The sequence below is a fragment of the Magnolia sinica genome, chromosome 11, assembly GCF_029962835.1.
Source record: "Magnolia sinica isolate HGM2019 chromosome 11, MsV1, whole genome shotgun sequence".
NCBI classification, from domain to species: Eukaryota; Viridiplantae; Streptophyta; class Magnoliopsida; order Magnoliales; family Magnoliaceae; genus Magnolia; species Magnolia sinica.
The window spans coordinates 43,716,104-43,733,914 of record NC_080583.1 but is presented as its reverse complement, the minus strand read 5'-3'; the positions used below and the strand labels follow the sequence as shown (position 1 = coordinate 43,733,914).

Below are 17,811 nucleotides of genomic sequence, written 5' to 3'. Positions count from 1 at the left end.
TCTCACTTTACTAATCTGGAGGGCTCAAGAAATTACTTTCAGTTTCACTACTCTTTAAGAAGGGCAACATCTATAGGTAGGCATATATAGGTGGCTACTATGTTTCGGTTACTATTTCGTTATGTTGTTTTTTGTTATATACATTTTGTATTTTTTTAGTTTTCTTAATGGGACTATATAGGTGGCTACTATGTTTCGGTTACTTAATGGTCCCATCAACTTACCTATTTGATGGACAACTTACATATTCAACAAGTATGCACATGCAATGCCTTATAGACATCATGCCTTGTACATGAGTGGGCTTCACATAACTCTTAGAGAACTTTGTTGAAAGGGTGGTTAACGGGTTGAGTTCGTGTTTCCTACTACCCCCGTACCTAGGCCTAGCTAACCCAAATGGATTCTTTCCTAGTTCAAGTCTAGTTTTAAATACCCAAAACCAAATCCAATCAAGTTTAGGTATCTCTTAGGGTACTTGTTCAAAAATCCTAATAGTAAGACACACATGGGCTCTACAAACCTCGGTTCCCAATTTGAGGGAAATGATCAAATCATGTAACCATAACCACTTTCTCCAATCTAGCTGATGTGTTTCATTTACATAAGTAGAAGCCATCACTCCTTGCTCTTACCTTATGCTCATTCCAAAAAACTTATCTTGCCTAAAGGATGTTTTGAAAAACACGTTGCTACCTTTTTACATATTTCATTTGGCTTTTGTGGAGAGAACTAGAAACATTTTATCTGGGGTTATCTTTATGAACTATAGAGACAACATGCTTGGTAAATAACATTTAGATGGCATAGACTTTTTGCTTACCAAGAAGGGGTATATTGCCCTCCATGGGTTGCGAGTTTCTTCAAACTCTCTAAAGTGATTCCTCTTCTTTAATGAAGTCTAATTATTCATAGTAACAAATAAATAGAAACTATCGAACACAAGGATATGAATGACAAGTCTTCATAAATGATGGTGAGAAATTGCTACAAACCTCAAAAGTAAACATTGTAAAACACAATTGACATAATGAGGCTACTCGCAAAGAGCATTGGCTTTGAAGTTCAAACCCAAGCATTCAAAATGGAAAAAAAAATCCATGAGTGCATTTACTTACAGTTGAAGTCCCCTTGCCGATGACACCATGTTTACAACTTAGATCAAGAGGCCTTTCCCGCAATCGCAAATACGAGTGCAAAAACAAAAGAATGCATACGAAGAGATGGCATATAATGGTAAATACATAAAACCAAGCATTGTAAGGGTCGGAGACACCCATATCCACAACAGCACAATGTTTTATATTCATCCATCAAATCACACACCTTGCATGTATAACTAGTATTTCTTACTCAATTTCTTTCTATCACTATGAATAGTTATCATATGCAATACATGTTGTGTAATATGCAAATTTGCATGATTCTTACCACACAAAAGAATCAACCGTGTAGTCTCCCAAGACATTTAACAAAGGCTTAGAACGTAACATATGCTATTTAAGTTGAAACACTTTGACGCCATCTTCACTTGCGCCAACAAATGAATGTGAAAATACTTTTAACTAGCAAAACAAGCCCAATAAATGAAGGCATTCTACAAATCAAGTATTGGGATCATATTCATGCTCCTAATAACACAAGCAAGAGACATAAGGGAACTTAGACAAGAGAAATGGGAGCAATTACTTAATAGCAATAGCAGGAGCGTCGTCACCCTAGGTAGAAAATTTCTATGGAAGGATCACCCAAACAATCTATATCAAAGATCAAACTTTTTCTATTAAAGGATCGCCCAAATCAAGTTTTTTTTAGGGATAGGAAATTGAAGATTGGACCATATACAGTTAAGTGTACGCCCACCGTATGCACAAATAGTTTAGGAAGCAAGGTGACACCATCAAGGTTAGATTGGTCGCCGTCTTGATTCGACCTTGAAATCAAAAATATTTCTTGATGAGATTTTAACACTCCATTAGTGAGGAGTTCAGAAAAGTACCCTTACTATATAGAAGCGATTACTAAGTGAGTCTTCAGCTGACAAGATAAACAACTTTCTGTAACACACTTAAGGTCACTACCAATGAGCCCTAAGGACTTCTCAAAGAGAATAACTTTCAAAGGAGTTCAAAAAAGCACCATTACTATTAGAACTAGACGTCCTTCAAGTTAATTGGCTAAAAAAATATCATTATGATGTGAAATAACTAACAAACCATTGGATTCCTTAGTTTCAAAAGTAATATTTTTTCTAGGCTTTGTTCAAAGTTTAGCTCTATCTAAAGTTCAGCATCTAAAAACTTCCCGTTACACTATCTTCATTTTCTAAGCTCCTTCAAGTCTTTTCTTTTCTTGTTTTTATACTCTTTCTTGTCGTTCTAATTTTACTATAGCAACGATGACAAACACCACACTTGTGAATTTGGAATTTTCTTTTGTTTTTATAACAACATGATGTCCCCGCCTCCTTTAAGGCGAGGCTATTCCCTATGAATGCACACAATGACCTGCCAGCCACACGCATCGGGTAATCCATGGGAAGGGGAGCAAACCCACAACCAAAGCCATACTTCCAAACTCGTGACAGGTAATCCACAGGGAGGGGAATCAAACTTGGAGTAAGTAATTTTTATACAAGGTCATATCGTCTACCCATATGAGGACTTCGATACTAACAAGGTTTAAACTAATTTGATCTGAATTTGCTCATAGAATTCTAGAGTTTAACATTTAATCCACTATTGATAGATACCACAATCCTCTTACTCGAATTCTAAATTTTTTCTCCTAGCCACTTTGACAATGGAAAGTATAGATTGGAATATAAGGATCAAAGGCTTTGATGTATTTATTTTATTTTAGCATAGATTGTCCTTTGGTATTGTTCTTATCAATTTATTTCTTAATCATTAAAATTTTCCTAATTTTTGATTCAGGCACAGAATCCTTTTGAAGATGATGCATAAAATTTGTCAATTTTAATTGATGCCCCAGTATTTTCAACTAAAAAAACATTTTATTACGAATGACTTCCTAATCCAAGTAGTGTCCTTATCCGAGCCTAACTTCATCTTCGGGTAAAAGTCTGACTGTTCTTATTTGTCTTGATCCTAATTAACGATCGAGGGTTATTACTTTGACTCCACGGCTAATCAACCCTTGTGTAAAGTGGTATGAGATTTTTCCTATTCAAGATATTCTAATAAAAAGTAAGTCATGTGCACATTCATGGGAGCTTACCCCATTGTCTAGGACAAACCAAAACCTGAAAATGATCATGAGGAAGGAGTGAAGTGATAAGAGGCAAGGCAAGATTTCTAATTTGAATAGGGGATTTAGATGGACTTTTTGGTCGAGTGAACAACTGATAAGCAATTAGAGTCAGTCAACCAACACCCTATGATAAGCCCATTCGGAGGTTTAAGCTAGCCTAGCCCCTGATAAATCCATTTTGAAGAAAAATAAGATCTATATATTGAAGCTCGGGCTAAAGGCTTTGACTAGCAACGCCATGCCGTTCATGTAATTCCGCTGGTCACACAAAATACGATGACCTAATCAAGAGAGCTAGAAGCTAGGCCACCCGGAGTGCGCTATAATGCGCCCTACTAGATTGGGTTCTGTTTTTCAGCAGATATGGCATCTCCCTATTCGTGACAGCGTGCATCGGAACTCACTAATAGGAAATGAGGGGAAAACAATGTAATGCCAACAGCGGAGTCCATCCATTATTTATCGATAGATGAAGCTCTCATTTAGTCGTTAAGCATCACTAGATTACACCTATAAGGGCGGTATGAAGTTTGAAACGAATGGACGTGCGTAGGCTTAATAGTGAATGCAGAATTGAGGGTTTCAGGAGTCTCCATATGTGAGGATTTAAATATAAAAAATTAAAAATTAAAAAAAAAACTTCCTTAATACACCACGTGCATCGAGTAATCCATGGGAAGGGGAATCGAAGTCATGTCTGTGGGGAACAAACCCACGACCAAAGTCGTTCGCCCAAACTCATGATGGATAATCCACGAGAAAGGGAATCGAACTTGTGTCTATGGGGAGCAAACCCATGACCAAAGCCATTATCCCGAACTCGTGTCTATGGGGAGCAAACCCACGACCAAAGTCGTTCTCCCAAACTCGTGACCGGTAACCCACGGAGAGGGGAAACGAACTCATGTTTGTGGGGAGCAAACCCAAGACCAAAGCCATCCACTTGAACTCGTGTTTGTGTCCTCGTCCCTTTAAGGTGAGATCATTCCTTACAAATGCACACAATCACCCGCCAACCACGTGTATCGAAAAATCCACAGGGAGGAAATCGAACTCAGTCGTTAAGCGTCATAAGCATACACCTATAGGGGCAGGATCAAGCTTGAAAGGAATGGACAGGCATAGGCTTAATACTGAACACTGAAATTGAAGGTTAAAATTTCAAGAATATCCAAACGTGAGAATTAAAAACAAAAGCTTTCCCTTATAAATAGGGTAAAGAACAGGGCAACGAGTCGAGTCAGACCAAGTTAGGGCTGAAGGGCTGACCCGACTCGCCCAACTCGGTACCAAGTCCAGCATGCCTGACCAGATCTAAGTCCAGGTCTGGCATGGACTAATCCAGACTAAATCTGACCCAGTCATAGGTACCGAGTCGAGTCGAGTCGGCACCGCGTCGGGTGGGGTGTAGCGGGTCTCCAGATGTGGGGATTATAAATAAAAAAAAACTTCCCAATTACACCACTCGCATCGAGTAATCCACAGGGATGGGAATCGAACTCTTATCTGTGAGGAGCAAACCCACGACCAAAGTCATTCGCCCAAACTCATAACAGGTAATCCACGGGGAGGGGAATTAAACTCGTGTCTGTGAGGGGCAAACCCACAACCAAAGTTGTTCGCCCCAACTCGTGATAGGTAATCCACGAGGAGGGGAATCACACTTGTGTCTATGGGAAGCAAACCCATGACCAAAGCCATTCGCCCAAACTAGTGATGGATTTTGGGAAGGCTTTTTTTATATAACAATAGGGTGTCCCTGTCCCCATCCCTTTTGGGACGCGAAACCTCACATCTATCAAAGATCCAAGTAAAATGAGAAAAAAAGATTGGGGTAGGCTCATCCTTGAGTATGTATTTGACTATCCTTTTATTGGAGGTGAACGATATTCAGTATTTAGTGAAGTTGTGTATTGTGTGCTTAGGGTGTAATTAGTTATATGTGTAAACTGTCAAACCCTACTAAGATCAAGAATATCCCAAAATAGGAAAGACACTTATTATGAATATTAGTTTGCCTCAAACAAAAATATCATACATAAGTGGTATTTTCAAATAATCAATTTTTTAAAGATCAAGAAGTTAATCTGTCTATTGAATTTTATTTATTGATAAAAGGTCATTCCAACAACAAATTTGGGGCATTTAGTTTTCACCTACTAGGAAATCTTGCTCAGAAATCATCTTTAGTTTAGATTCTTCATACTTCATTTCTTCTTTATTTATGTCCTTCCTATTTGTTTTTCATTTTCTATTTTTTGTAGTAAAACCTAAAACCAACAAAAGAATTTAGCTATGGCTCATTTCAAATTGCCTTCTTTTCTCTTTTTTCTTTTTTACTTTTTGAGAGAGCTTCATTAAAAGCCCACAAAATTCGCAAAAGAAAACAACCCACCTACACAATTGAAAAACATATGAGAGATTAGCAGGATTAACTAGCTTTACATAAGAAGCCTAACCTAAAAAATACATTTAACTTCCCTAACGGCCACAACATGCGAAGAACTCCTATTCTGAAAACGTCTCCTATATAGAAGCAATCTCCATAAAGCTTTCCCCACTTTTCCCACCCCTCCTAAGTGCCAAACCACAGAAGGTCCACAACAAAATTTGGCTTCACCTAAGCTTACATGGAGAGCATTGAAAAAGTAGTCCCACATCTTTCAAGCAAACATGCAATGAATGAAGAGGTGATTAATTAACTCTGCATCTCCCATACACATTATACATATGTTAGGAAGGGTAAGGGATCTTCTTTACAAATTATTGATTGTCAACACCATCTTTCTTTCCACAAGTCAAGTGAACATTGTCGCCCATGGTGGAGCTCTGTATGACCATACAAAAAAGAATAGACGTGGTAATTGATCATCTTCCCCATAGTTTCTTCCCCATTAACAATTAAAGGGCATTATCATTATACATACTGTATCACCTATTGGAATTTTTGGTAGACCTCATTAATATATTCATGTATATCTTCATGCATCTCGTTCATTGAAATTAACCGCCATTTAAAAACATCCATCACAATGAACAACTAAAAGGCACTATCATTGTATATAATACATCACCAAAAATGACCTTAATGATATTTAGAGCATAGATCACTAAAAGCAACCCCAATCATATGAAGCATTGTATCAGTAAGTATAAGCCAATCATATTAACGATTCAAATCAATTGAAATGGCCCAAGCATGTCAAAGGTTTGCATCACCAGAAACCAGCATATCATATGAAGGGTTTGGATCAACCGTGGTAGGGTTTAGATAAACCCTACCATGGGATAAACCCTACCATATTAACGATTTGGATCGTTGAATATTGGCTAGTTAGATGAACAATTAGTCAAGAAAAATAACTACACTCCACACTTAACTATAAAAGATCGAAATATTATATGTTAAGATTTCTCCACTAACAATTTTTGTCCTTACCACATCCAATGAGGGCTATTAATAATCAATGAAATTAATTGGTGAACATAGGCCTCAACATATATTGGTTCAAATCATTAAAATGTCCACAATGATATAAAGGGTTTGGATCACTTACAATAGGCCCAATCAAATGAACAATTTCAATCACTTGGAATGGCCCAACCATATCAAATATTCGTATCAGTGAAAATGTTCCTAATCAATATTAACCATTAGATCATTGAAAACAAGCGCTACCATATTAATTGGATCACTAAAAATAGGCCCTACATTAATTTTTTTTATGATGATAGTAGGCACCCTACAATATTAACGATTTGAATCGGCCCAATCATTAAGAATGGCTTAGATAATTAAAATGAGTCCAATAATTTCAACGATTTGGACTATTAAAAATGGACCCAATCATACGATCAATTTGTAGCATTCATAGTGGGTTAGGAAACATTAACTTCGATAATTGAAAATGGTCCACTGTTGATGATTCATGTACCGATCTCTTACATGCAAAAAATCACAATTCAACATCCACCATGGGATATGTCACATCAACCAATTAGATTACTAAAAACATGCCTTAACAAATCAATCATTGGAAATAGACCAATCATAAGAATTGGACCATTAAAACATGCCCCATTATATGAAAGGCTCGAAACACTGAACAAGGCCCCAATCATATATAGGATCTCTAAGATTTGAATCAATCATAGGCACGGTTGACCCACGCACCAAGTATCATTAATAAGAAATATTGAAACTATAGAATAAGCAGCTCACAAATAGATACTTAAGAACCGGAATACCTAAACAATCTACATTTAAATATCACTTCGGTTGGACTAATGAAAAAGACACAGACCGTGTGAAGCACTTGGATCACTAAAAACAACCTCAATCATATCAAGAGTTTGGATAATTAAAAGCATATCCAAACAGATGAAGCATTTGGATCACCGAATCACCCAATCATATGAATGGTTTGAATCGATTAAAATGGCCCAATTATGGCAAAGGTTCTAATACTTAAATGCCCCAGGCAAATTAGAGGTTTAGATCAGTAAAAACGAGCTAAATCCTATAAACAATTTGGATTATTGTAAAAGAATGCAACCATATTGACAATTTGGATCACTTAATACAAGCCAACCACAAGAATAGTTTGAATTTAATAAAATGAGCCTACTCATATCAACGATGGACCATTCAAATTAGACCAAATTATGCAAATAGTTTGCATCATTAGAAATGGTCCACATGATATTCAATAGATTAGGTCACATAAAATAGACCAATGTAGCCGACTATTGTACTAAAGCCACTAAAAAGAGAAGTCGTCATTCTACATCTCCCACGGTACACCAAACCACCTCAACTAATTGGATAATTTAATCTAGTCTACTATAAAAAAATTAACATACAATCTACAGGTACAACTAATAAATTGAATGTAACATTATCATAGAAACTATTCCCCTTCATAAAAATGAAAAACTATTCATATCATTCTAATGGTATATCTTTAAAGTAATTAACTAAAACCAGCAAACCATTGAAACAAGCAGAGGCAAACAAACATGATGGACAAGTATTAAATAAATAAATTTTAAAAAAAAAGCAGTAAGTACATATATTGAACCATCACAAATGGTAACTGCATTGTATTATAACTAAAAGGGAAGAATAAAATCTCCACATATCAACCCCCAATATAATAAAAAAGATCCTTAAAATTCAAAACAATAATTTCATGATCAATTAATAACAAGAAGTGTTAAGAAAAATCCCACTCATAGAAGAATTAAAAACCTGATGAATATGATGGAAACCAACAAGCTTCATCGTTCTCTTAGTAAATCTAACAAAACACTTGAATACAAAGATGCTGAAACACCAAAAAAATTAAAATAAAAATGGTGTGATTAAAACCATAGATAAGGCATGAGACAAAAGAACAGCCTAATTGAGTTCTTTTGGAGATATATTAAGCATAAAAGAACAATTGTCATAAACTGCTGACATACCTATCAAAACTAGATTAAAAAGAAACAAATTTCATTAGGAACATGCCAAGAAAAAGGATTCATTGAGAAACAAAGTGCATTTTATCCTCTAACCTAATTATAAACATATCACTATAACCTAAAAAATATAGAAAATATGCCAAGCTAGTTCCCACATGTTGCAAATTGCTAACTTCAAGCTTACAAAGTTTCATAAGAGAAAAAGTTGCATTCCTTCCCAAACACTAATAAACATATCACTTAACCGAAAAATGATGTGCATCACTAAGAACCAACCTCAAATATTATGAATAGAGGGATCAACTTAACATATCGATTGGGATGGGTCATTGAAAGAGTCTTCAATCATATGATGAGTTTAGATCACTAACAGTGGCACGAATCATATGATGCATTTGGATGGCTGAATGGGCCAAATCATATAAAAAGTTCAAATCCGCTAAATGGCCCAACACATGAAAGGTTTTGATCCATTAAAGTGGCCCAAGCATGTCAAAGGTTAGGATTAGTAGAGATGGGCCAAATCATATGTACAATTTGAATCATTTGTAAAGCTGAAGAGGGTCCTATAGAATTTTAGGTATGGATCAACTTAGCAGATCCATTGCTAAGGATCATGAAAAGCAGCTTCAATCATATGATGAGTTTGGATCATGACAAGCAGCTTCAATTGTATGATGACTTGGAATTGCCGAATAAGCTGAGTTATATGAACAATTTGGATCCACTGAATGGCCCAAGCATGTCAATGTTTTTTATCCATCGAAATGGCTCATGTCAAAGGTTGGGATCAATAGACACGGGCCAAATCATACGAATTTGGATCGTTGTGAAAAGAACATTATTATTTGAATTGTTTATAGAACTAAAGAGGGTTCTACAAAATTAACGATGTGGATCACTGAGAACCAACCTCAAATATTATGAATAGATGGATCAACTTAACATATTCATTAGGATGGGTCATGGAAAGAATCTTCAATCATATCATGAGTTTAAATCACTAACAGTGGCACGAATCATATCATGCATTTGGATCGTTGAAGGGGCAGAATGGTATAAGAAGTCAAATCCGATAAATTGGCCAAAGCACGTCAAAGGTTTTGATCCATTGAAATGGCCCAAGCATGTCAAAGGTTTGGAACACTAGAAATAGGCCAAATCATATGAATAGTTTGGAATATTGGTAAAGCAGAAGAGGATCCTACAAAATTTATGGATCAACTTAGCATATCCATTGCCATGGATCATGAAAAGCAGCTTCAATCATATGAAGAGTTTGGATCCTGAAAAGAAGCTTCAATCATATGATGAGTTTAGATCGCCGAATGAGCTAAATCATATGAACAAATTGGATCCACTGAATGACCCAGAATGTCAATGTTTTTAATCCATCAAAATGGCCCATGTCAAAGGTTTAGATCACTATAAATGGGCCAAATTATATGAATTTGGATCGTTCTAAAAAGAAACTTGATTCTTTGAATTGTGTATAAAATTAAAGAGGATCCTAGAAAATTACGACATGGATCAGTGAGAGCCAACCTCAAATATTATGAATAGATGGTTCAACTTAATATATCCATTGGGACGGTTCATGGAAAGAGGCTTCAATCATATGACGAGTTTAGATCACTAACAGCAATACGAATCATATAATGCATTTGGATGGCTGAATGGGCCAAATCATATAAGAAGTTCAAATCCGCTAAATGGCCCAACACATAAAAGGTTTTGATCCATTGAAGTGGCCCATGCATGTCAAAGGTAAGGATCAGTAGAGATGGACCAAATCATATGAACGGTTTGAATCATTTGTAAAGCTAAAGAGGGTCCTATAGAAATTCGGGCATGGATCAACTTAACAGATCCATTGCCAAGGATCGTGAAAAGCAGCTTCAATCATATGATGAGTTTGGATCATGAAAAGCAGCTTTAATCATATGATGCATTGGAATTGTCGGATAAGCCGAATTATATGAACAATTTGGATCCACTGAATGGCCCAAGCATGTCAATGTTTTTTATCCATCGAAATGGCCAATGTCAAAGGTTTGGATCAATAGAAAAGGGCCAAATCATATGAATTTGGATCACTATAAAAAGAAATCTTATTATTTGAATTGTTTATAGAACTGAAGAGGATTCTAGAAAATTAACGATGTGGATCACTGAGAACCAACCTCAAATATTATGAATAGATGGATCAACTTAACATATCCATTGGGATGGGTCATGGAAAGAGTCTTCAATCATATGATGAGTTTAAATCACTAACAACAACACGAATTATATCATGCATTTGGATCGCTGAAGGGGCCGAATTATATAAGAAGTCAAATCCACTAAATTGGCCAAAGCACGTCAAAGGTTTTGATCCATTGAAATGGCCCAAGCATGTCAAAGGTTTGGATCACTAGAAATAGGCCAGATCATATGAACAATTTGGATCATTGGTAAAGCAGAAGAGGGTCCTACAAAATTTAGGGCATGGATCATGAAAAGCAGCTTTAATCATATGATGAGTTTGGATCATGAAAAGAACCTTCAATCATATGATAAGTTTGGATCGCCGAATGAGCCGATTCATATGAATAATTTAGATCCACCGAATGACCCATCATGTCAATGATTTTAATCCATCCAAATGGCCCATGTCAAAGGTTTAGATCACTATAAATGGGCCAAATCATATGAATTTGGATCGTTCTAAAAAGAAACATGTTTCTTTGAATTGTGTATAAAACTAAAGAGGATCCTACAAAATTAGGATGTGGATCAGTGAGAACCAACCTCAAATATTACGAATAGATTGTTCAACTTAACATATCGATTGGGACGGGTCATAGAAAAAGGCCTTAATCATATAACGAGTTTAGATCACTAACAGCAATACGAATCATATGATGCATTTGGATGGCTGAATGGACCGAATCATATAAGAAGTTCAAATCCGCTAGGCCCAAGACATGAAAGGTTTTGATCCATTGAAGTGGCCCAAGCATGTCAAAGGTTTAGGATCACTAGAGATGGGCCAAATCATATGAACAGTTTGAATCAGTTAGGGCATGGATCAACTTAGCAAATCCATTGCCATGGATCATGAAAAGCAACTTCAATCATATGACGAGTTTGGATCGTGACAAGCAGCTTTAATTGTATGATGAGTTGGAATTCCCTAATAAGCCGAGTTATATGAACAATTTGGATCCACTGAATGGTCCAAGCATGTCAATGTTTTTTATCCATCGAAATGGCCCACGTGAAATGTTTGGATCAATAGAAACGGGCCAAATCATATGAATTTGGATCGCTGTAAAAAGAAACCATATTATTTGAATTGTTTATAGAACTGAAGAGGGTTCTACAAATTAACGATGTGGATCACTGAGAACCAACCTCAAATATTATGAATAGATGGATCAACGTAACATATCCATTGGGATGGGTCATGGAAAGAGTCTTCAATCATATGATGAGTTTAAATCACTAACAACAGAATGAATCATATCATGCATTTGGATCGCGGAAGGGGCCAAAATGATGTAAGAAGTCAAATCCGCTAAATTGGCCAAAGCACGTCAAAGGTTTTGATCCATTGAAATGACCCAAGCATGTCAAAGGTTTAGATCACTAGAAATAGGCTAGATCATATGAACAGTTTGGATCATTGGTAAAGCAGAAGAGGGTCCTACAAAATTTAGGGGATGGATCAACTTAGCATATCCATTGCCATGGATCATGAAAAGTGGCTTCAATCATATGATGAGTTTGGATCATGAAAAGAACCTTCAATCATATGATAAGTTTGGATCGCCGAATGAGCCGAATCTATGAATAATTTGGATCCACTGAATGACCCATCATGTCAGTGATTTTTATCCATCAAAACGGCCCATGTCAAAGGTTTGGATCACTATAAATGGGCCAAATCATATGAATTTGGATTGTTCTAAAAAGAAACTTGTTTCTTTGAATTGTGTATAAAACTAAAGAGGATCCTACAAAATTAGGATGTGGATCAGTGAGAACCAACCTCAAATATTACGAATAGATTGTTCAACTTAACATATCCATTGGGATGGGTCATGGAAAAAGGCTTCAATCTATGACGAGTTTAGATCACTAACAGCAGTACGAATCATATGATGCATTTGGATGGCTAAATGGACCGAATCATATAAGAAGTTCAAATCCACTAAATGGCCTAACACATGAAAGGTTTTGATCCATTGAAATGGCCCAAGCATGTCAAAGGTTTAGGATCACTAGAGATGGGCCAAATCATATGAATAGTTTGAATCATCTATAAAGCTTAAGAGGGTCCTACAAAATTTAGGGCATGGATTAACTTGGCAAATCCATTGCCATGGATCATGAAAAGCAGCTTCAATCATATGGCGAGTTTGGATCGTGACAAGCAGCTTCAATCGTATGATGAGTTGGAATTCCCTAATAAGCCGAGTTATATGAACAATTTGGATCCACTAAATGACCCAAGAGTGTCAATGTTTTTATCCATCGAAATGGCCCACGTGAAATGTTTGGATCAATAGAAACGGGCCAAATCATATGAATTTGGATTGCTGTAAAAAGAAACCTTATTATTTGAATTGTTTATAGAACTGAAGAGGGTTTTACAAATTAACGATGTGGATCACTGAGAACCAACCTCAAATATTTTGAATAGATGGATCAACTTAACATATCCATTAGGATGGGTTATAGAAAGAGTCTTCAATCATATGATGAGTTTAAATCACTAACAGTAGAACGAATCATATCATGCATTTGGATTGCGGAAGGGGCCGAATGATATAAGAAGTCAAATCCGCTAAATTGGTCAAAGCACGTCAAAGGTTTTGACCCATTGAAATGGCTCAAACATGTCAAAGGTTTATATCACTAAAAATAGGCCAGATCATATGAACAGTTTGGATCATTGGTAAAGCATAAGAGGGTCCTACAAATCTTAGGGCATGGATCAACTTACCATATCTATTGCCATGGATCATGAAAAGTAGCTTCAATCATATAATGAGTTTGGATCATGAAAAGAACCTTTAATCATATGATAAGTTTGGTTTGTTGAATGATCTGAGTCATATGAATTATTTGGATCTACTGAATGACCCATCATGTCAATGATTTCTATCCATCAAAATGGCCCATGTCAAAGGTTTGGATCACTATAAATGGGCCAAATCATATGAATTTGGATTGTTCTAAAAAGAAACTTGTTTCTTTGAATTGTGTATAAAACTAAACAGGATCCTACAAAATTAAGATGTGGATCAGTGAGAACCAACCTGAAATATTACGAATAGATTGTTCAACTTAAGATATCCATTGGGATGGGTAATGGAAAAAGGCTTCAATCATATGAAGAGTTTAGATCACTAACAGCAGTACGAATCATAAGATGCATTTGGATGGCTGAATGGACTGAATCATAGAAGTTCAAATCTGCTAAATGGCCCAACACGTGAAAGGTTTTGATCCATTGAAATGGCCCAAGATGTCAAAGGCTAGGATTAGTAGAGATGGGCTAAATCAAATGAACAATTTGAATCATTTATAAAGTTGAAGAGGGCCCTACAAAATTTTGGGCATGGATCAACTTAATAGATCCATTGGCAAGGGTCATGAAAAGCAGCTTTAATAATATAATGCATTTGGAATATGAAAAGCAGCTTCAATCATATGATGATTATGAATCATGAAAAGCAACTTTAATCGTATGATGAGTTGGAATTGCCGGATAAGCCGAGTTATATGAACAATCTGGATCCACTGAATGGCCCAAGCAAGTCAATGTTTTTTATCCATCGAAATGGCCAATGTCAAAGGTTTGGATCAATAGAAACAGGCCAAATCATATAAATTTGGATCGCTGTAAAAAGAAACCTTATTATTTGAATTGTTTATAGAGCTGAAGCGGGTTCTACAAAATCAATGATGTGGATCACTGAGAACCAACCTCAAATATTATGAATAGATGGAGCAACTTAACATATCCATTGGGATAGGCCATGGAAAGAGTTTTCAATCATATGATGAGTTTAAATCACTAACAACATCACGAATCATATCATGCATTTGGATCGCTGAAGGGGCCGAATGATATAAGAAGTCAAATCCACTAAATTGGCCAAAGCACGTCAAAGGTTTTGATCCATTGAAATGGCCCAAGCATGTCAAAGGTTTAGATCACTAGAAATAGGCTAGATCATATGAACAACTTGGATCCACTGAATGACCCAGAATGTCAATGTTTTTTATCCATCAAAATGGCCCATGTCAAAGGTTTGGATCACTATAAATGGCCCAAATCATATGAATTTGGATAGTTCTAAAAAGAAACTTGATTCTTTGAATTGTGTATAAAACTAAAGAGGATCCTACAAAATTACGAAGTGCATCAGCAAGAACAAACCTCAAATATTACGAATAGATGGTTCAACTTAACATATCCATTTGGATGGGTCTTGGAAAGAGGCTTCAATCACATGATGAGTTTAGATCACTAATAGCAATATGAATCACATGATGCATTTGGATGGGTGAATGGGCTAAATCATATAAGTTCAAATCTGCTAAATGGTCTAACACATGAAAGGTTTTGATCCATTTAAATGGCCCAAGCATGTCAAAGGTTTGGATCACTAGAAATAGGCCAGATCATATGAACAATTTGGACCCACTGAATGACCCAGAATGTCAATGTTTTTTATCCATCAAAATGGCCCATGTCAAAGGTTCGGATCACTATAAATGATCCAAATCATATGAATTTGGATCGTTCTAAAACGAAACTTGATTCTGTGAATTGTGTATAAAACTAAAGAGAATCCTACAAAATTACGAAGTGCATCAGTAAGAACTAACCTCAAACGTTACGAATAGATGATTCAACTTAACATATCCATTGGGATGGGTCATGGAAAGAGGCTTCAATCATATGACGAGTTTAAATCACTAACAACAGTATGAATCATATGATGCATTTGGATGGGTGAATGGGCTGAATCATATAAGAAGTTCAAAATCCACTAAATGGCCCAACACATGAAAGGTTTTGATCCATTGAAGTGGCCCAAGCATGTCAAAGGTTAGGATCAATAGAGATGGGCTAAATCATATGAACAATTTGAATCATTTGCAAAGCTGAAGAGAGTCCTACAAAATTTTGGGCATGAATCAACTTAGTAGATTCATTGCCAAGGGATCATGAAAAGCAGCTTCAATACAGATGTTGTCAGAAGGCAGGTAAAGTAATTTATAATTGTTGCACATTTTCTTTACATTACCATGGTAATTGGTGGAAAAAAAAAAGGCCCTTAAGTGTGAAGAAATCAGCATTCTTAGTTCTTAGTCTAAGTGTCTAACTATGCATGTCAAAGAATGCCAAAAGAACACCAATGCATAACTTCTATGGCAAAGTGAGCGAATCATATTGATGGAAGCAGCACCTGAAATTATGACAATTGAATAAACATACCATGCTTATAGAAATATCCCCCTTAGATACCAAGGAACCAACTATAAATTCTAGAGCTACTAGATCACCGATATTAGATTCTATAGCAAGGTTCAATATATTTGCAGCAGTTTCTGTAGGGTTTCTCCTCAAATAAATTCTGATGAATGCATCCTCAACAGTTGCATAGATAGATTTGTCCTGGGAAAATACCTACAGATATCCAATGCAAACACACCCCTTAAAAGGTTACCAAGATTCCTTTGAAAGTCTAGAAGAATTGTAACAGAAATCAAAGAGGATGCTTACAAGTGGCAACATTTGGAGACGGGCCTCAGAGCCATCAATTTGGAACTGTCTGCACCTCATCAGTAAAAGAATCGTGTTTTCAACATCAGTGGCAGAAGATGAAGACAGCAATTGGACCAGAGTTGGCATTGTGGAGGATATGCACTTTGAGAACCTCAAACCTGTCTCAAGTGATGCAACCAAGGCCCTGGTCTGCTCCTAGTTCCCAAAATCCAGTGTGGAAGAATCCTTGTTGACCCCATCTTCCACACCAGGCAAATGACTATCAGTAACACTGTCTTGCTACTCTGACTTCAGCCTAATAAACCTTTCCATCTGCTTCACACGTCTCATTGTTTGAAGGTATCTCATCCAAAAATGCTCTCAGAAGGTGCATTGGGTTCCATCTCTTCTAGTTTCTCCTTGTATTTCTCCAAGGGTGCTTCAAATGATGTAATATGAAGTTGTGGACCAAACGGGTTATGCTGCAACATCATGATGAGTAGATTCAATGCCATTTTCCTCACGAAAGCGCTATTATCCTCCGATCTCCCAGAAGCAACCTCGTTCGACAGACCAATTGCAACAGCATTTTATTCGCATAGTTCTACCCACACTTGAAGAACCTTACTCGTCGAATAGGTTGAAACATCCCGACACTGCTCGAGCAAGATGTCCAACATAGCTTGCTTGTTGTGCAATCAAATGGACTTGACACTCCAATCACCATCTACATCCTTAAATGCCTTTGAAGCCAACTTCCCCAAAACCCCAAGAATAGATGGAGAATACAGATGGAGAGATGACCTGGTGGAGAATACCAATGGAGAATCGATTTCCCAGAGGCCAATCATAGATCAAATCAAAAGAATAGAGACAAAATACATCTATCTACCCTAGAAATCCCTAAATCGCACATCAAAGAACAGGAGATTAAAGGACATTCGACTAGAGAGAGAGAGAGAAAGAGAGAGAGAGAGAGAGAGATGACCTGGTGGTTGTTGTCGGGGTTTGGATGCCATGAAAATGCAGACTACTAACGGACAAGATCACATCATCATCTTCTCACCATCATCGCCATTATAGATAGGAGAGAGATCGAGGGTTTCATGGGGCAAGAGGAGATCGATGAGAGAGGTAGGGAGGAGGGGGGTAGGGTTTTTCTTGGGGAAGAGAAGGTGAGGCAAAGGCGAGAGAATGTCGTTGATAGGAAGTAAAAGATAAATTTGAATGGTGGGAACGGGCTGAGAGAGAGAGAGAGAAGTCGTGGGTTAAGAGAGAGAGGAGTCGAACGTTGGGAGAGA

The 17,811-nt window shown here is 36.7% G+C and overlaps 1 protein-coding gene across 1 annotated transcript; it reads right to left on the bottom strand.

Moving 5' to 3' along the window:
- Window positions 1–452: 452 nt before the first annotated feature.
- On the bottom strand, window positions 453–16,657 carry LOC131218098 (condensin-1 complex subunit CAP-D2-like). Its single transcript, XM_058212779.1, has 4 exons — window positions 16,529–16,657; window positions 16,212–16,432; window positions 8,525–8,600; window positions 453–1,565 (listed from the first exon to the last, which is right to left on the bottom strand). The coding sequence occupies exons 1-4, from the start codon at window positions 16,655–16,657 to the stop codon at window positions 1,497–1,499; spliced, it is 495 nt and encodes a 164-aa protein (XP_058068762.1). The 3' UTR covers window positions 453–1,496.
- Between the last annotated feature and the right edge of the window lie 1,154 nt (window positions 16,658–17,811).